General features: G+C 40.4%; 2 protein-coding genes across 2 annotated transcripts; one reads left to right on the top strand and one right to left on the bottom strand.

Moving 5' to 3' along the window:
- Positions 1-7,371: 7,371 nt before the first annotated feature.
- Positions 7,372-7,779, top strand: LOC138893967 (uncharacterized). The gene has a single exon (XM_070178638.1). The coding sequence runs from the start codon at positions 7,372-7,374 to the stop codon at positions 7,777-7,779; it is 408 nt and encodes a 135-aa protein (XP_070034739.1).
- A 6,150-nt stretch (positions 7,780-13,929) lies between these two features.
- LOC138893966 (uncharacterized) lies at positions 13,930-15,718 on the bottom strand. The gene is made up of 2 exons (XM_070178637.1): positions 15,035-15,718; positions 13,930-14,970 (listed from the first exon to the last, which is right to left on the bottom strand). Exons 1-2 carry the CDS (start codon positions 15,716-15,718, stop codon positions 13,930-13,932), a joined length of 1,725 nt encoding a protein of 574 aa, XP_070034738.1.
- Between the last annotated feature and the right edge of the window lie 457 nt (positions 15,719-16,175).

Here is a 16,175-nt window from a genome sequence, read left to right as displayed (position 1 = left end):
ACATAAGGAACTCAAACAGGATGTATTTTTCAAAACAACAAACATTAGTAGAAACCAAAGAAAATGACATGTAAAGATTTAATGAATGAGTAATCATAACAGAAATCCAACTTCCTTTCTCTTTGCACAGTAATAACAAACAAACCAATCTCATTTCAAATCGTACGGAAATACTCATCGTGTTAACATCTTATCAACCACATGAAAATACATATCATGCTAAACATAGCCCTAAGGCCCCAACCACCATCTTTTATTAAGAATAAAGAAGCTCAAATAATATGACAATAACATGTATAGATATAGGTTTACGAAACCACAACAGAGTAAAGTAAGCAATGGATATAAAAAATAACACATTAAATCCTTTTTAAGATGTCATATATTTTAGCATGATTGCTAACACACTTAATTGAGTTTATTGGTCATCGAATTAAATGAAACATAGGTTAAAGGATCATCAAGTTCAACAAAGTCACAACGAATCACATAATTCCCCCTCCCAAGCATGGGAACCATGGCAAATGCATATATGCGCGTCACCTTATATATGCATCACTCTCACATGTAACAAATAATATTAATTAGTAGGAACAATATCCACAATCCAATACCGTCTTCCTTAGAAATACTCCTCAAAACGATCAAAACATAGTCAAATATCATCAAACGAAGTCAACTAATGCTAAAGGAAATATCCCCAGTCAGTAAAGGTTCAATCTTGGCCGAAATCCCAAAAGTCAACCCATGCCCACATGGTCAAAATCATAGATTTGGACCAAATCCCGATTGCCCATTCACCCCAAGCCCGAATATGTGATTTGTTTCGAAATCCGACCTCAATTTGAGGTCTAGATCACAATTTTACAAAATGCCTAAATTCTACCCAAAATCCCTAATTTCTACCATGAAATTCATAGATTTGATGTTAAAAACTCATAAAAAGTAATGGAGGATTGATGGAAAATGAATTAGAGTTGCTTACCAATGAATCTGGGGAGAAATGTTTTCAAAAATCGCCTATAGAGTATTTAGGGTTGAAAAAGAGTGTAAAATGAGCTCTGTCCCGAAATCCCCACAATTTACCTAGCTACAGATGTCACGACTCAGAATCCAAACCTCGGGGTCGTGATGGCGCCGTGAGATCATTAAATAATCAATTTTAGCAGTTAGATATACAATGATGATATACAACGAGAAAATATCAACCCAATCTAGCACAGTACTAATATATAAGTTACATAATAATATCTACTACCAGAGATCTGGAGTCACGAATACACGAGCAACTAGAAGTCTACAAATAGAGTCTGAAATAAATACAACGGTTTCAAAGGAAATGAATAGAAAAAGTAGGAAGAGGAAGGGGACTTTAAGGTCTGCGGATGCCAGCAGATCTACCTCAAGTCTGCGTATGCAATGATCCGAGCTGACATACCTCACGCACCGCTGAGACCAATACCAGTATCTGCACAAGAAGTACAGAAGTGTAGTATGAGTACAACCGACCCAATGTACTCCGTAAGTATCGAGCCTAACCTTGATGAGGTTGTGATGAGGTTATGATAGGACACCTACATAAATAAACATGTACAAGTATATATAATATAGCAATAATATTAGAGAATGATAACGTACAAATTGGGAGGGACATGCAAAAAGGGGAAAATATAACAGCTACAACAAGCATGAAATCACGAAATAGAGAAGTAAATCATCAACCAATGAAATAAGATAAACCAATGATATGAAAAATGGCACGGCATCACCCTTCGTGCTTTTACTCTCGTCCTTACCATGAGATGATGATATAAGAAAAATGAAATGGCACGACATCACCCTTTGTGCTTTTACTCTCAATCTCACCATGTAACAATGAATAAATGAGATGAATGGCATGGCATCACCCTTCGTTCTTTTACTCTCTTCCTCACCATATAATAATGAATAAATGATTTAAATGACACAGCATCACCCTTCGTACTTTTACTCTCTTCCTCACTATGTATTAATCAATAAATGAGATAAAATGAAATGGCACGGCAACACCCTTCGTACTTTTACACTCTTCCTTACCATGTAATGAAGATAATATTAATTCTGGAAATAAATATTGCGGAGAATGTATTTAACATCAAATATGATGCCAAGATACCAAAATTCAACTTTCAGAAAATACTCAACAATTATGAAATAAGCAATAATTACGAAGCGAATAATCAAAGGAGTAGAAACCTAACATAAACATGGATATCATAATTAACAATGCAATAAAATACAAGAAAACAAGTTACACCCGCATGCTTTAACCAAACAACAACGCATAAGTACTCGTCACTTCACATATACGTTGTTCCCATACATAAAACACGTAGTGAATAGACTAACAAGTCCTAATCCCTTAGGTCCAGGTTAACCACGATCCTTACCTCGCTCCGCAATAAAATCAAAGCTCAATTGTGGCCTTTCCTTTAAAACTTTCCTCTAAACCATTGGAATCTAACCAAATATAGTTCAAACAATTAAAAATAAGCTTTAGAAACTACCCACGAGTGATAAAAATTCAATCTTTAATGATTTAGAAAAAAGTCAACCGTGGGCTCGCTTGGTCAATACCCGAGATTCGGACCAAAACACAATTACCCATTCACCCCGAGCGGGATTATGTGATTAGTTTCGAAATCTGACCTCAATTCGGGGTCTAAATTTCAATTTTACAAAAATTCCCAATTCTACCCACATCCCTAATTTCTACCGTAAAAGAACATAGATTAAAGGTTAGAAATCAATGAGTGTTGATGGAAATAGAAGGAAACAAGTTACAATCTACTAACCTATGAAGCGGGGATGAAATTCCTCTTCAAAATCACCTCTAGGCGAGCTCAAATTTGGAGATGGTGAAAAATGAAGAAAATCTCGACTTTTGGATTTTTAATTGACTGGGTGTCAGGTCTTCATCGCGTTCGCGAAGGACCTGACGCGATCGCAAAGCACAACAGCCCTATCGGCCTTTGCATTCACGATGTTCCTCACATATTCGCGAAGGCTTCTCCCCATGCCTTCGCGTGCGCGAGGCAGGGCTCGCGTTCTCGTAGAACACTTAGCAGTTCCCTTCCCAGGCCCATACCCATCGCGTTCGCGTGGTATTGGTCGTGTTCGCGAGGGTGATCCCACCATTGCTTCGCATTCGTGACCTCAACCTCACGTTCTCATAGAGGAAATACCACCCCATCCCAGGTTACCTTTCACGATCGTGAGAGTGGCTTCGTGATCGCAAAGAACAAAGCACCAGACACAAGAATCTCCGAAACCAGCAGTCCTTCTAAGTTCAAAATCAATATGTATCCTATCCGAAACTCACCAGAGCCCCTCGGGCTCCAAACCAAACATTCACACAAGTATAATAACATTATACGAACTTGCTCGAGTGATCAAAATACCAAAATAACACCTAGAACCACAAGTCAGACACCAAAATGTATGAAATTTTCAATGAAACTTAAAAACTTTCAAATGTGCAACCTCACGTTCGAATCACGTTAAATCTACTCTCTTTTGGACCAAATTTTTGAAAAAGGTCATAAATAGTGAAATGAACCTATACCAAGTTCCAGAACCAAAATCCGAACTCAGTAACAACAAAGTCAACCTATAGTCAAACTTAGAAATTCTTTAAACCTTCAAATTATTAGTTTTCAACAAATCACGTTAAATCAAGTTAGGGACTTCCAAATTTAATTTCGGGCATACGCCCAAGTCCCATATCACGATACGGACGAACCAGGACTATCAAAACACTGATCCGGGTCCGTTTACAGAAAATGTTATCCGTAGTCAACTTAAATCATTTTAAGGCTAAAATTCATATTTTTTTCACATAGAATTTTTTCTGGAATAAGACACGGACTGCGCACGCAAATTGAGAAAGTCTAAACAAAGATATTCGAGGTCTTGGAACACATAAATGAAGGCAAAAACTAAAAATGACCAATCGGGTCATCACATTCTCAATATCTAAAACAAACGTTCATCCTCGAACTTACATAGAAAGGTACCTTGATTGGTAAAAAAGTATGGATATCTACTACGCATGTCGGACTCAGACTCCCACGTGGATGCCTAGATCGGCTGATTTCTCAACTATACTCTAACTGAAGGATAACTCTTAGACCTCAACTTCCGGACCTGCCGGGCTAGAATAGCCACTGGCTGCTCCTCTAAAGTCAAATCCTTGTTCAGTTGGACTGAACTGAAATCTAATACATAGGACAGACCACCGTGATACTTCCGGAGCATGGAGATATGGAACACCAGGTGGACCACTGATAAACTTGGTGGCAATGCAAGCTTGTAGGCCACCTCACCCACTCTCTCAAGAATCACAAAGGGTCTGATATACCTAGGACTAAACTTACCCTTCTTTCCAAACCTCATGACACCCTTCATGGGTGAAACCCGAAGCAAAACCCTTTCTCCAACCATGAATGCAACATCACGAACTCTACGATCGGCATAACTCTTCTACCTAGACTAAGCTGTGCGAAGTCGATCCTGAATCATCTTGACCTTTTCCATGCCATCCTGAACCAAATTGGTACCCAACAACCGATCCTCTCCCGGCTTAAACCAACCAACTGGCAAATGACACATTCTCCCGTAAACACCTCATAGGGAGCCATCTGAATACTCGATTGGTAACTGTTTTTGTAGGCAAACTCCGCAAGTGGCAAAAACTGATCCCAAGAACCCCCAATCAGACTAACTATCCATCTGGGGGTGGAATGTTGTACTCAACGCAACCTGTGTGCCTAACTCACACTGTACGACCCTCTAAAAGTGCGATGTGAACTACGTACCCTGATCAGAAATGATGGATACCGGCACACCGTGAAGATGAATGATCTTGCGGATATAGATCTCAGCCAACCGATCTGAAGAATAGGTAACTACTACTGGAATAAAATGTGTCGACTTGGTCAACCTGTCAACAATGACCCATACTGCATCGAAATTCTTCTGAGTCCATAGAAATACGCTCCCACTTCCAATCAGGAATCTCAAGCCTTTGAAGCAAACCACCAGGCCTCTAATGCTCGTACATTACTTGCTAAAAATTCAAACACCGAGCCACATATGCAACTATATCCTCCTTTATCCTTCTCACCAATAATGCTGCCGCAAATCTTGATATATCTTGGCGGCACCCGGATGGATGGAATACCGTGTACTGTGGGCCTCTTCAAGAATCAACTCATGAAGCCCATCCATATTAGGCACATAAATTTGACCCTGCATCCTCAACACTCCATCATCTCCGATAGTAACTTGCTTGGCACCACTGTAAAACATGATGGTATGTTATAATCTAGTATTTTAGTCGCTTATTGTACTCTATTTGGAGCTTTGAATTCTAAGTAAAAGCCCAAAGGATTAATCCGGTATCGTGTTCGGGGCTCGAGGACCAAATCTGGACGTCAAAATGTAAGAAAAATCCGTACTTAGAGAAAACTTCACTAGTGCGGCATGTGGGCCAGAGCGTGGGGTGACGCGGCTGCCCATTTTCCTGCTGTCTGTCAGAAATCAACTCTCTGAATTTCCCCACTAATGCCCCGCATGGCGCGTCGCCCCATGCGGCATGCCTGTGTAATTTCTATAGAGTGACAATCCTATTTCGGCTAGGAGAAGGTGATTTCATCTGGGCCCGAACCTACTTGGTATAAATACATGGAAAAATATTATTTTTGAGACGTTTGGACATATTGGAGACCTAAGGAGGCTAAGGAGAAGTTGGAGAAGCAGATGCACAAGGAGTTCATTATTCAATCATCACTCTCGACCCGAGTTTGAATTGTTTTATGTTTTCCTTTACTTTAAACATATTTGTGATGAATTACTCCGTGTCCATGGAGTAGTTAACTTTAGGGTTTGATGGATTTGGTGTATTGATGTTTTTTTTTGTGGATTATAAATCTAGTTTTATGTATTGAAGCGTTTTTGGATTATTTAACGGTTGCATCTATATTCACTTGTTCATGTAATCGAGAGAGGCATAACTTGTGATATCTTTGCATTATGTTATTGGTTGAGTTCATTAATTCTTCTTAGTAATCGAAAGAGGCTAGTTGAATTATTGATTAAACCTAGTTCGGAGAATAATCGAAAAAGGTTTTCCTAAAGACCAATTCACTACGCACTCTTGCATATCTTCACGTACTTAAATTGGTTCATCTTGTGAGATTAAAACTTAATTATGAGAGGAGTTTTTGTTGAACGTTTGAACTAATAATAGAGTAAATTTGAGAGACTCACTTGAACATTAGAAGTTAATTATCTAGAGTTAGATCTCGAACAATTGTCTTGCACCTATCCCATCAAAACCCCATCTTCTGCAATTGATAACCTTCTTTGCTTATTCCTTGTCTCGTTAGTCATTAGTCAATAGCTTTAGATTATTAGTTAATTTTAGTTATTAATTATATAAATCTCGATTGTTGATTCTAACTGGATAGCAATCAAGCTAGAAACTATAAAAACACTATTTAACTCCAATCCCTGTGTATATGATATTATACAATATTATATTTGATTAGCGAGCAAAATTTAAGTATGTGTTTTTACGTTCGTCAATATTTTGCGCAATAGTGTTTGAAATAGTTTGTAGTGCACCATGTCCTTAAGGACAAGCAAATGGGGGTCATTATACTGACGCTCTCTGATGCACTCATACAAGGACGATCGAGAGACCGTGCAAGCTAGAGCACGACTGGGCTCCGAAACATCTAACCTAAGGAACTGATTGGCCAAGGCCTGAACATCTGATGCAAGTGGTCTCTCACCAACCAGAATATACGCAAGGCTACCCATACTCACAGCCTTTCTACTCAAGGCATCGACCACCACGTTGGACTTCCCGGGATGAAACCAAATGATGATATGATAGTCTTTCAAGAACTCCAACCATCTCCTCTACCTCAAGTTGAGATCCTTTTGCATGAACAAATACTGTAGACTCCGATGATCCGTGAATACCTCACACGACATGCCATAGAGGTAATGCCTCCAAGTCTACAGTGCATGGACAATGGTTGCTAACTCTAGGTCATGAACATGGTAATTCTTCACCTGAACCTTCAAATGCCACGATGCGTATGCAATAACCATGCCATCCTGCATCAATACCGCACCGAGCCCAATACGTGATGCATCACAATACATTGTGTAGGAGAGGAAGCCCAACAGAGAGAACAAGCTGCATGGGATGCCGAGGAAGAAGCTATTAGGGGTGCATAGATTATCTCTGAAGAAGAGAGGGGTCGGAGAATTGCTCAGAATCAAGACTTGGGTGCAGACCAGTTCGGATATATAGCTCCCATGCCTGGGAGACCACTTGACGTTTATGCTAGACTAGTCTACAATCATGGTTTATCAAGTGTTAGACCACCTCCAATTGTAGCTAATAATTCCGAGTTGAATCAAGGGTTGCTCCAAACCCTTCAAAACTACTGTGTCTTCAGAGAAAAGATGAATGAAGATCCGAACAACCATTTGATGGATTTCGAGGAGATTATGAACACCTTTCAAAACAATGGTGTGTCGCAAGATGCAGTTTACTTAAGGGAATTCCCCTTCACACTGAAAGATGATGCAAAGCAATGGCTTCAAAGCTTACCCAATGGATCGATTCGAACATGGGATGAGATGGCTAGAAAATTTCTTGATAAATATTTCTCATCAGCTAAGACGAGCAAGTCTAGAAGAGAAATCCATATCTTATGCTAGAAAGATACTGAGACTGTGTTTGAGGTGTGGGAGAGGTTTAAGGAAATAGTAAAAAAGTGTCAACATAGAGAAATTGAACTCTGGATGCAACTCCAGAACTTTTGGGATGGATTGACATCGACCTCGCGTATAACATTGAGCAATACAGTTGGAGGTCGTTTGATGAAGAAGACTCAAGAGGAGATAGTCACAATTCTTGACGAGTTATCTGAAGATGCAAATCAGTGGCCCTCTGAGAGTGTTGAAAGAAGAAGATCGACAGGTGTTAACCAGGTTGATGCTAAAATAACTGTGCAGGTACAACTTGATGCTATGGCTAAAGAAATACAGAAGCTGACCTTAGCTACAATACAAAATGAGCCTCATGCAGCTTGTGATATATGTGGAAGAGGATATCCTACTCATGAGTGTCAAGCCTGAACTGAGGAAGGGAATGCTGTGGGAAATTATAATGCAATGGGTCAGAGGCACCCCGACTTTTCATGGAGTTCACCTGGGGATACTAGAAATGCTTGGTAACAAAATAACTCTAGACCCCAGGGCCAAGGAGCTCCAGCATTCCAAAATCAGCAGAGGCAGCAGTTTCATCCTCAACAACCCATTTAGTTTGGCATAGAAGATCTCATGAAGGCCGTTTTCAAAACTTGGAGAGACAAGTGGGACAGATTGCAACAATATTATTTGAGAGAGTCCCAGGTACTCTGCCAGCTGATACTGAGAAAAATCCCAAAGAAATAGTGAATGATGTGACCTTGAGAAATGGGCAAGTGTTGAAAGATACCACTCCAATCCAAAAAGAGGAGGCACTTGAAAAGGAAAATGAGGAGTAGCTGAAGAATAATATTGATAAGAAGAAGAAAGGCAAGAAGGGAGCTGACAAAAAGAAGAAGGAGGAAACTTTGAGAAGGGATGAATCTAATGAGAGCAATCATATGCATGCTCTACCGTTTCCTCAAAAGCTATATAGAGAAAAGTTGGACAAGCAATTTGAGAGATTTCTGGATATGCTAAAACAAGTTCATGTAAATTTGCCATTCATAGAGGTGCTCTCACAAATGCCAGCATATTCCAAATTCTTGAAGGAGATCTTGACGAAGAAGAGGAAAATCAAGGAGACCTCAGTGGTCAAGCTCACAGAGCATTACAGCGCGATATTGCAAAATAAACTCCCACAAAAGTGTGAAGATCCAGGGAGTTTTACTATACCTTGCTCTTTAGGCTCCATTAATTTTGATAAGTCTCTATGTGATTCTGGTGCGTCAATTAATTTAATGCCTCTATTTATTTACAGGAAACTCGAGATGGTGATTGGAGAGATAAGGTCAGTGCCAATATCTTTGCAGCTGGCAGACCAAATGACTCTGATACCCGAGGGGATAGTGGAAGATGTTTTAGCTCGGGTAGATAAGTTTGTATTTGCTGTAGATTTTACAGTGGTGAATATGGAGGAGAACAAGGAGGTCTTCCTCATCTTAGGAAGACCATTCTTAGCGACGGGTAGAGAAATATTAGATATACACGAGAGAAAGATCACGCTTAGAGTGGGTGAGGAGACTGTAACTTTCGAGATGAATGTAGAAGTGGGGGTGAAAACTGAGAAGCCAGCTGCAAGTGTTGAGTGGAAAGTGAAGGGCTCGAAAGAGAAGGCTGCACTGAGTGAGAAAAACAAGTGTGGGGTATACCCCAAAAAGGCTGACAAAAAGCTGCCTACATGGATGTGCGCATTAGTTCGAAGGCGAGGAATGGATCCCAACTTTGACTCAGACCCCGGCTAGATATTCAGGGAAGTTTCCTTTACCTTATGCTTTTTAGTTGTGTGTCATGGGGACATGCCACAACTTAAATTATTGGGTGAGGGATAGTTGTATGTATATATGTTAGTTTAGTTTTTGTTGTAGTAGTTTAGAGATAGAAAACAATTGAAAAAAACCAAAAAAATTTGAAAATTTTTGAATTTTCCCAACGATGGATATCATTCGACGAGTTTAAAGTCGAAAGAAAAAAGACAAAAAGATTTTCTTTAGTAGGTAGTTTATTAATTCCCCCTTGATTTTTCTTTGTGCCACGATTCTTTTTCCAGGATTTTATTTGAATTAGGTGTAGTTAGTTTTTGTTTTGTAGAGTATTAGGAAGCCTTGTGCTAGGATTTGAATTGAATGCAATATCTCTTGACTTTATGATGCCTTTAGAATGTGAGTACTTTAGTGTTACGCTTAGTCTCAGTATTTGACTCATGTATAAGTACCTTAAATTGTATGATCTTAACTTTGCTTAACTGCTTTGACTAGAGTGTCTTGATAGTCCAATCTTTAGTGAGTTATGTTCCATGTGTGTGTGTGGTTTTGTGTATTTTATACATTGCATTTGATGTCTACAACTTGCCCCGTGTGTTTTCAAAATGAAATAGTAGTTTTATTCAGTCTTGGAAGTGATTTAGGCGTTTCTTTGTTGAGCCAGTTATATGTTTTTACCCACCTAATTGTTATGTATCATAGTTAACCCCTTTGAGCATGTAATCTTGTTTCTTTGGAAACCACATTACAAGCCTTACCCATTCGTTCGAATTGACTATCTATTTGTTGAGCACTTAAATTTGTTATGAACTTTGTAAAAGTTGAAGTGTGGGGTGGTTGGTTTGGCTTTTGAGTGGAATTAGTGAAATAAGGAGAAAGGTGCACTGTTTTGAAAAAAGTAAGAGCCACTTGAATTGAATAAGAAAAAGAAAAAAAATTAAAAAATGTTGTATTATTATGAAAAAGATTCCTTGATAGTGGTAATTCTTGATGTATTTGTACTTAAAAGAAGTTGAGAGTTAATGTATATTGTGAAAGTGGAGTTATGGTTTGACATAAGTGTGAGGTTTTGAATTGTTAATGTTTATGTATTAAAGTGCTTAGGGAGGTGTAGTCACTCTTATATCTAAATGTATCCTACCCATCCCGCAGCCTACATTACACCAGATAAATTCCTACTTGATCTTTTACTGAATGAGCTCAATTAGTAGAGTAATACACTATGGGCAAGCCTATGGTGCATCTTTTGTGGCATATGAATGTTGTTTCTGAGAGTGAGCGAATTCTTTCTATCTTGAGTTCCTAATTGTTCTTAATTTTCATTGTGTGCAGAACTACTCTCTATTGTTGTGTGAGGGCACTTTGTCGTGGACCTTTGTGTTATAGTAAGTGAGCGGGTTGTGAAAAATCCATGGTGCTTTTGACTCAAATCTTGAGGCTAGGTTGTTACGGTATTGTACTTATTCTGTTTTAAATATTCTTGGTATGATGAGTTATGAGAGTTGTTTAAAGAGGTCGTGTCTATGTGAAGTGTAGTTTGATTGCTCGAGGACAAGCAATGGTTTAAGTGTGGGGTGTTGATGGGAGGCTATAATCTCGTGTTTTAGTCGCTTATTTCACTCTAATTTACTACACTTTTATTCTGTTTGAGCTTTAATCGCTATTGTTTTGCACTTATTGCTGATTTTATGCCTTGTAGGAGTGATTACGAGATATGTAGATGTTATGAAATGAATTAGAGTGATTTGAATCTTTGAAGTTTGAGTAAAAGCCCAAGGGATTAAGCCGGGATCATGTTCGGGGATCGAGGACCAAATCTGGATGTCAAAACGCAAGAAAAATCTGTACTCCGAGAAAACATCACTTGTGCGGCGCGTGGGGCAGCGCGGCTGCCCACTTTCCTGTTGTCTATCAGAAATTAACTCTCTGGATTTCCGCACTAATGCCCCGCATGGTGCGTCATCCCATACGATGCGCCTGTGCAATTTCTACAAAGTGACAATCCTATTTCGGCTAGGAGAAGGCGATTTCGACTGGGCCCGACCCTACTTGGTATAAATACATGGAAAAAGTTATTCTTGGGACTTTTGGACATATTGAGACCTAAGGAGGCTAAGGAGGAGTGGGAGAAGCAAAAGCCCAAGGAGTTCATCATTCAATCCTCACTCTCGACTCGAGTTTGGATCGTTTTATATTTTCCTTTACTTTAACCATAATTGTGATGAATTACTCCGTGTCCATGGAGTAGTTCTCTTTAGGGTTTGATGGATTTGGTGTGTTGATGATTGTTAGTAGATTATAACTCTAGTTTTATGTATTGAAGCCATTTTTGGATGATTTAACTGTTGCATCTATATTCACTCGTTCATGTAATCGAGAGAGGCATAACTTGTGATATCTTTGCATTATCTTATTGGTTGAGTTCATTAATTTTTCTTAGTAATCGAAAGAGGCTAGTTGAATTATTGATTAAACCTAGTTAGGAGAATAATCGAAAGAAGTTTTCCTAAAGACCAATCCACTACGCATTCTTGCTTATCTTCACGTGCTTAAATTAGTTCATCTTGTGAGGTTAAAACTTAATCGAGATAGGAGTTTTTGATGAACGTTTGAACTAATAATTGAGTGAATTCGAGAGACTCACTTGAACGTTAGAAGTAAATTATCTAGAGCTAGATCCCGAATAATTATCTTGCACCTATCCTATCAAAACCCCGTCGACTCCCATTGATAACTTCCTTTGCTTATTCCTTGTCTAGATAGTCATTAGTCAATATCTTTAGATTCTTAGTTAATTTTAGTTATTAATCATATAAATCTAGATTGTTGATTCTCTTGGATAGCAATCAAGCTAGAAACTATAAAAATACTATTTAACTCCAATTCCTATGGATACGATATTATACTATACTATACTATATTTGATTAGTGAGCAGAATTTAAGTGTGTGTTTTGCGCTTGTCAAATTTTTGCTCCGTTGCCGGGGATTGGCAATCAATAGTGTTTGAAATAGTTTATCGTGCAGCGTGTCCTTAAGGACAAGCAAACGGGGATCATTATACTGACGTTCTCTGATGCACTCATACAAGGAAGACCGAGAGACCGTGCAAGCTAGAACACGACTGGGCTCCAAAATATCTAACCTCACGAATTGATTGGCCAAGGCCTGAACATCTGATGCAAGCGGTCTCTCACCAACCGGAATATACACAAGGCTACCCATGCTCACAGACTTTCTAGGATGATACAAAATGGTGATATCATAGTCTTTCAATAGCTCCAATCATCTCCTCTACCTCAAGTTGAGATCCTTTTGCTTGAACAAATATTGTAGACTCCGATGATTCGTAAAAACCTCACCCGGCATGCCGTAGAGGTAATGCCTCCAAGTTTTCAGTGCATGGGCAATGATTGCCAACTCTAGGTCAAGAACATGGTAATTCTTCTCATGAACCTTCAAATGCCATGACGCGTATGCAATAACCCTGCCATCCTGCATCAATACCGCACCGAGTCCAATATGCGATGCATCACAATACGTTGTGTAGGATCCTGAACCTGCAGGCAACACAAACACTGACGCCATAGTCAAAGCAGTCTTGAGCATCTGAAAACTCTGCTCACACTCATTGAACCACCTGAATGGAGAACCCTTCTTCTTCAATCTAGTCAATGGGCCTACTATGGATGAAAACCTCTCCACGGACCGTCGATAATAACCTGCCAAACCAAAGAAACTCCTATTCTCTATAGCTGAAGTAGGTCTAGGCCAGTTCTGAACCACCTCAATCTTCCTAGGATACACTTTAATACCCCCGACCGATACAACATGCCCCAAAAAGGCAACTGAATCCAACCAAAACTCACATTTTGAAAACTTGGCATACAACTGACTATTTCTCAAATTTTGTAGTACAATCCGAAGATACGGCTCATGCTCCTCTCGATTGCGGGAGTAGATCAATATATGATCAATGAATACGATCACATAAGAATCCAAATATGGCTTAAATAAGCACTTCATCAAGTCCATAAATGCTGCTAGAGAATTTGTCAACCCAAATGACATCATTAGGAACTCATAATGCACATACCGAGTCCGAAAAGCTGTCTTAGGGTCATCAAATCCCTTAATCTTCAACTGATGGTAGCAAGACCTAAATCAGTCTTCGAAAACACTTTGTCACCTTGAAGCTAATCAAATAAGTCGTCAATCCTCAACAACAAGTACTTGTTCTTGATTGTGAATTTGTTCAACTGCCGATAGTCTATACATAACCTCAATGAACCATCCTTATTCTTCACGAACAACATAGGCATACCCCAAGGCGAGATACTAGGCCTAATCAATCCCTTATCAAGCAAATCTTGTAACTACTCCATCAGTTCCTTCAACTCTGGTGAGGCCATACGGTATGGTGGAATAGAAATTGGCTAAGTGCCCATGAGCCAAATCAATGTAGAAGTCAATATGTCTATCGGGTTGCATCCCCAACAGATCTGCAAGAAACACCTCGGAAAACTCACGCACAACTAGTATAGAATCCATGAAAGGAACCTCTGAAGTAGAATCGCAAATATAGGCCAGATACGCTAAACATCCTTTCTCGACCATGCGCCGAGACTTCATATAAGAAATAACCCTTTGGGTAGAATGACCAAGAGCCCCTCTACACTCTAATCGAGGCACCCCCGACATGGCTAACATTGCCATCTTGGCGTCACAGTCCAATATAGAATGATACGGTGACAGCCAATCAATGCCCAAAATAACATCAAAGTCCACCATATCAAGAAGTAGGAGATATACACTAGTCTCAAGACTCCCAATAGAAATCATACACAAGCAATAAACATGATCTACAATAATAGAATATCCCACATGCATGGACACATACACATGAGCACTCAAAGAATCACGAGGCACAACTAGATATGAAGCAAAATAGGATGACACGTAGGGATAAGTAGAGACCGGATCAAATAGAACTGAAGCATATCTATGGAAAACTAGAACAATATATGTGATGACGGCGTCAGATGACTCGGCCTCAAGTCTAGTCGGGAATGCATGAAAATGGGGCTGGGCCCCACCACTATGACCACTACCCCTCGGACGGCCCTTAGCTGGCTGGCCTCCACCTCTAATAGCCGGACCTTTGCCTCTTGTAGCCTGACCCCCGCCTCTAGCTGGTTGAGCGGGAGGTGAAGCAACTGGTGACGAAATTATGGCACGATAACCCTGCTGGTGCATACCGCCTTGTGATATAGGCAAAATCTGGAAGGGTACCTCGGATCTCCACAAGTATAAAAAACCCTTGGTTACTGTGACTAATGACCCTGGAACTGGCCCTGTTGACCTGGTTAACCACTCTGATATCTCTGGATTGGAGGTGCACTAATAGGAGTTGATGGTGCACTGTAGACTAGCTGTTAAGGAGACACATAAGGACCACGACTACCTGAAGCACCATGGGATGCCTGAAGCACTGATTAAAATGGCCTGGGAGGGTGTCTTCTATTGAAAGAACCCTTGCCTCTAGACGAGGTACCACTGAAACCACCAAAATGACGAGGCTTCTTATGAGATACAGGCCCCTCTCCTGACCACGAACCATCTCGATCCGTATAGACATCTCTACGGCCCTCTGAAAATAAATATCATCTCCGGTCTCCTTGGCCACTTGTATCTTGATAGTGAGAGTGAGATCATCAATGAATCTCCTCCCTCTCTCCCTCTCATTAGGCAGCAAGATAATGGCGTGGCGAGCTAGGTCCACAAATTGAGTCTCATACTGAGTAACAGTCATACTACCCTGCTGAAGACGCTCAAACTGCCTGTGGTAATCCTCTCTCAGAGTGAAAGGAGTGAATTTCTCTAGAAATAGCTGTGAAAATTGATCCAAGGTAAGTGGAGGTGAACTAGCTGGTCTAGTCAACATATAATCTCTCCACCAGCTTATGGCAGAACCGATCATCTGGAAAACTATAAAATTGACCCCATTTATCTCAACAATACCTATGTTGCGCGACACCTCCTGGCAATGGTCCAAGTAATCTTGTGGGTCCTTAGAAGGTGCACCGCTGAAATGAATAGGAAAGAGCTTGGTGAACTTATCTAGCCTCAACAAGGCCTCAGAAGACATAGCAGGCCTATCATTGACCTGTGCCGCAACAATCGGCTGAACCACCCCATTTGGCTGGGCTGCTAGAGTCTTATATAGGGGAGCCACTTACTCTGGAGTGTGAGTAACGGGAGTCTGTTCTCCTCCTCTAGCCCGAGAGATGGCTAGTTCCACCGAAAATGCACTGGTCTGGGCCACACTCTCCATAGGGCCCACCAAGCAGACTAGAGTGTCCTGAAGCATTGGAGTGGCTATGAATCCCTCCAGGACCTGAGCAGGTCCAATGAGTATGGTCTGAGCTGGGGCCTCCTCCTCATGATTAATCTGAGGCTCCACTACGGGTGCTGCTGCTCGAGCTCTAGGTGAGCTCTGCCTCTAGCTCGACCTCGGCCTCTGCCTATGGTAGTAGCTGTGACAAGGGGCTCCGGCTCTTGTCTGGCTACAGATGTTATGCGTGTTCTCGCCATCTGTGAAAGAA

This window comes from Nicotiana tomentosiformis, chromosome 6, assembly GCF_000390325.3.
Source record: "Nicotiana tomentosiformis chromosome 6, ASM39032v3, whole genome shotgun sequence".
NCBI lineage: Eukaryota > Viridiplantae > Streptophyta > Magnoliopsida > Solanales > Solanaceae > Nicotiana > Nicotiana tomentosiformis.
Note: the sequence above shows the minus strand (reverse complement) of the source record. Positions and strands in the feature narration are given on the sequence as shown.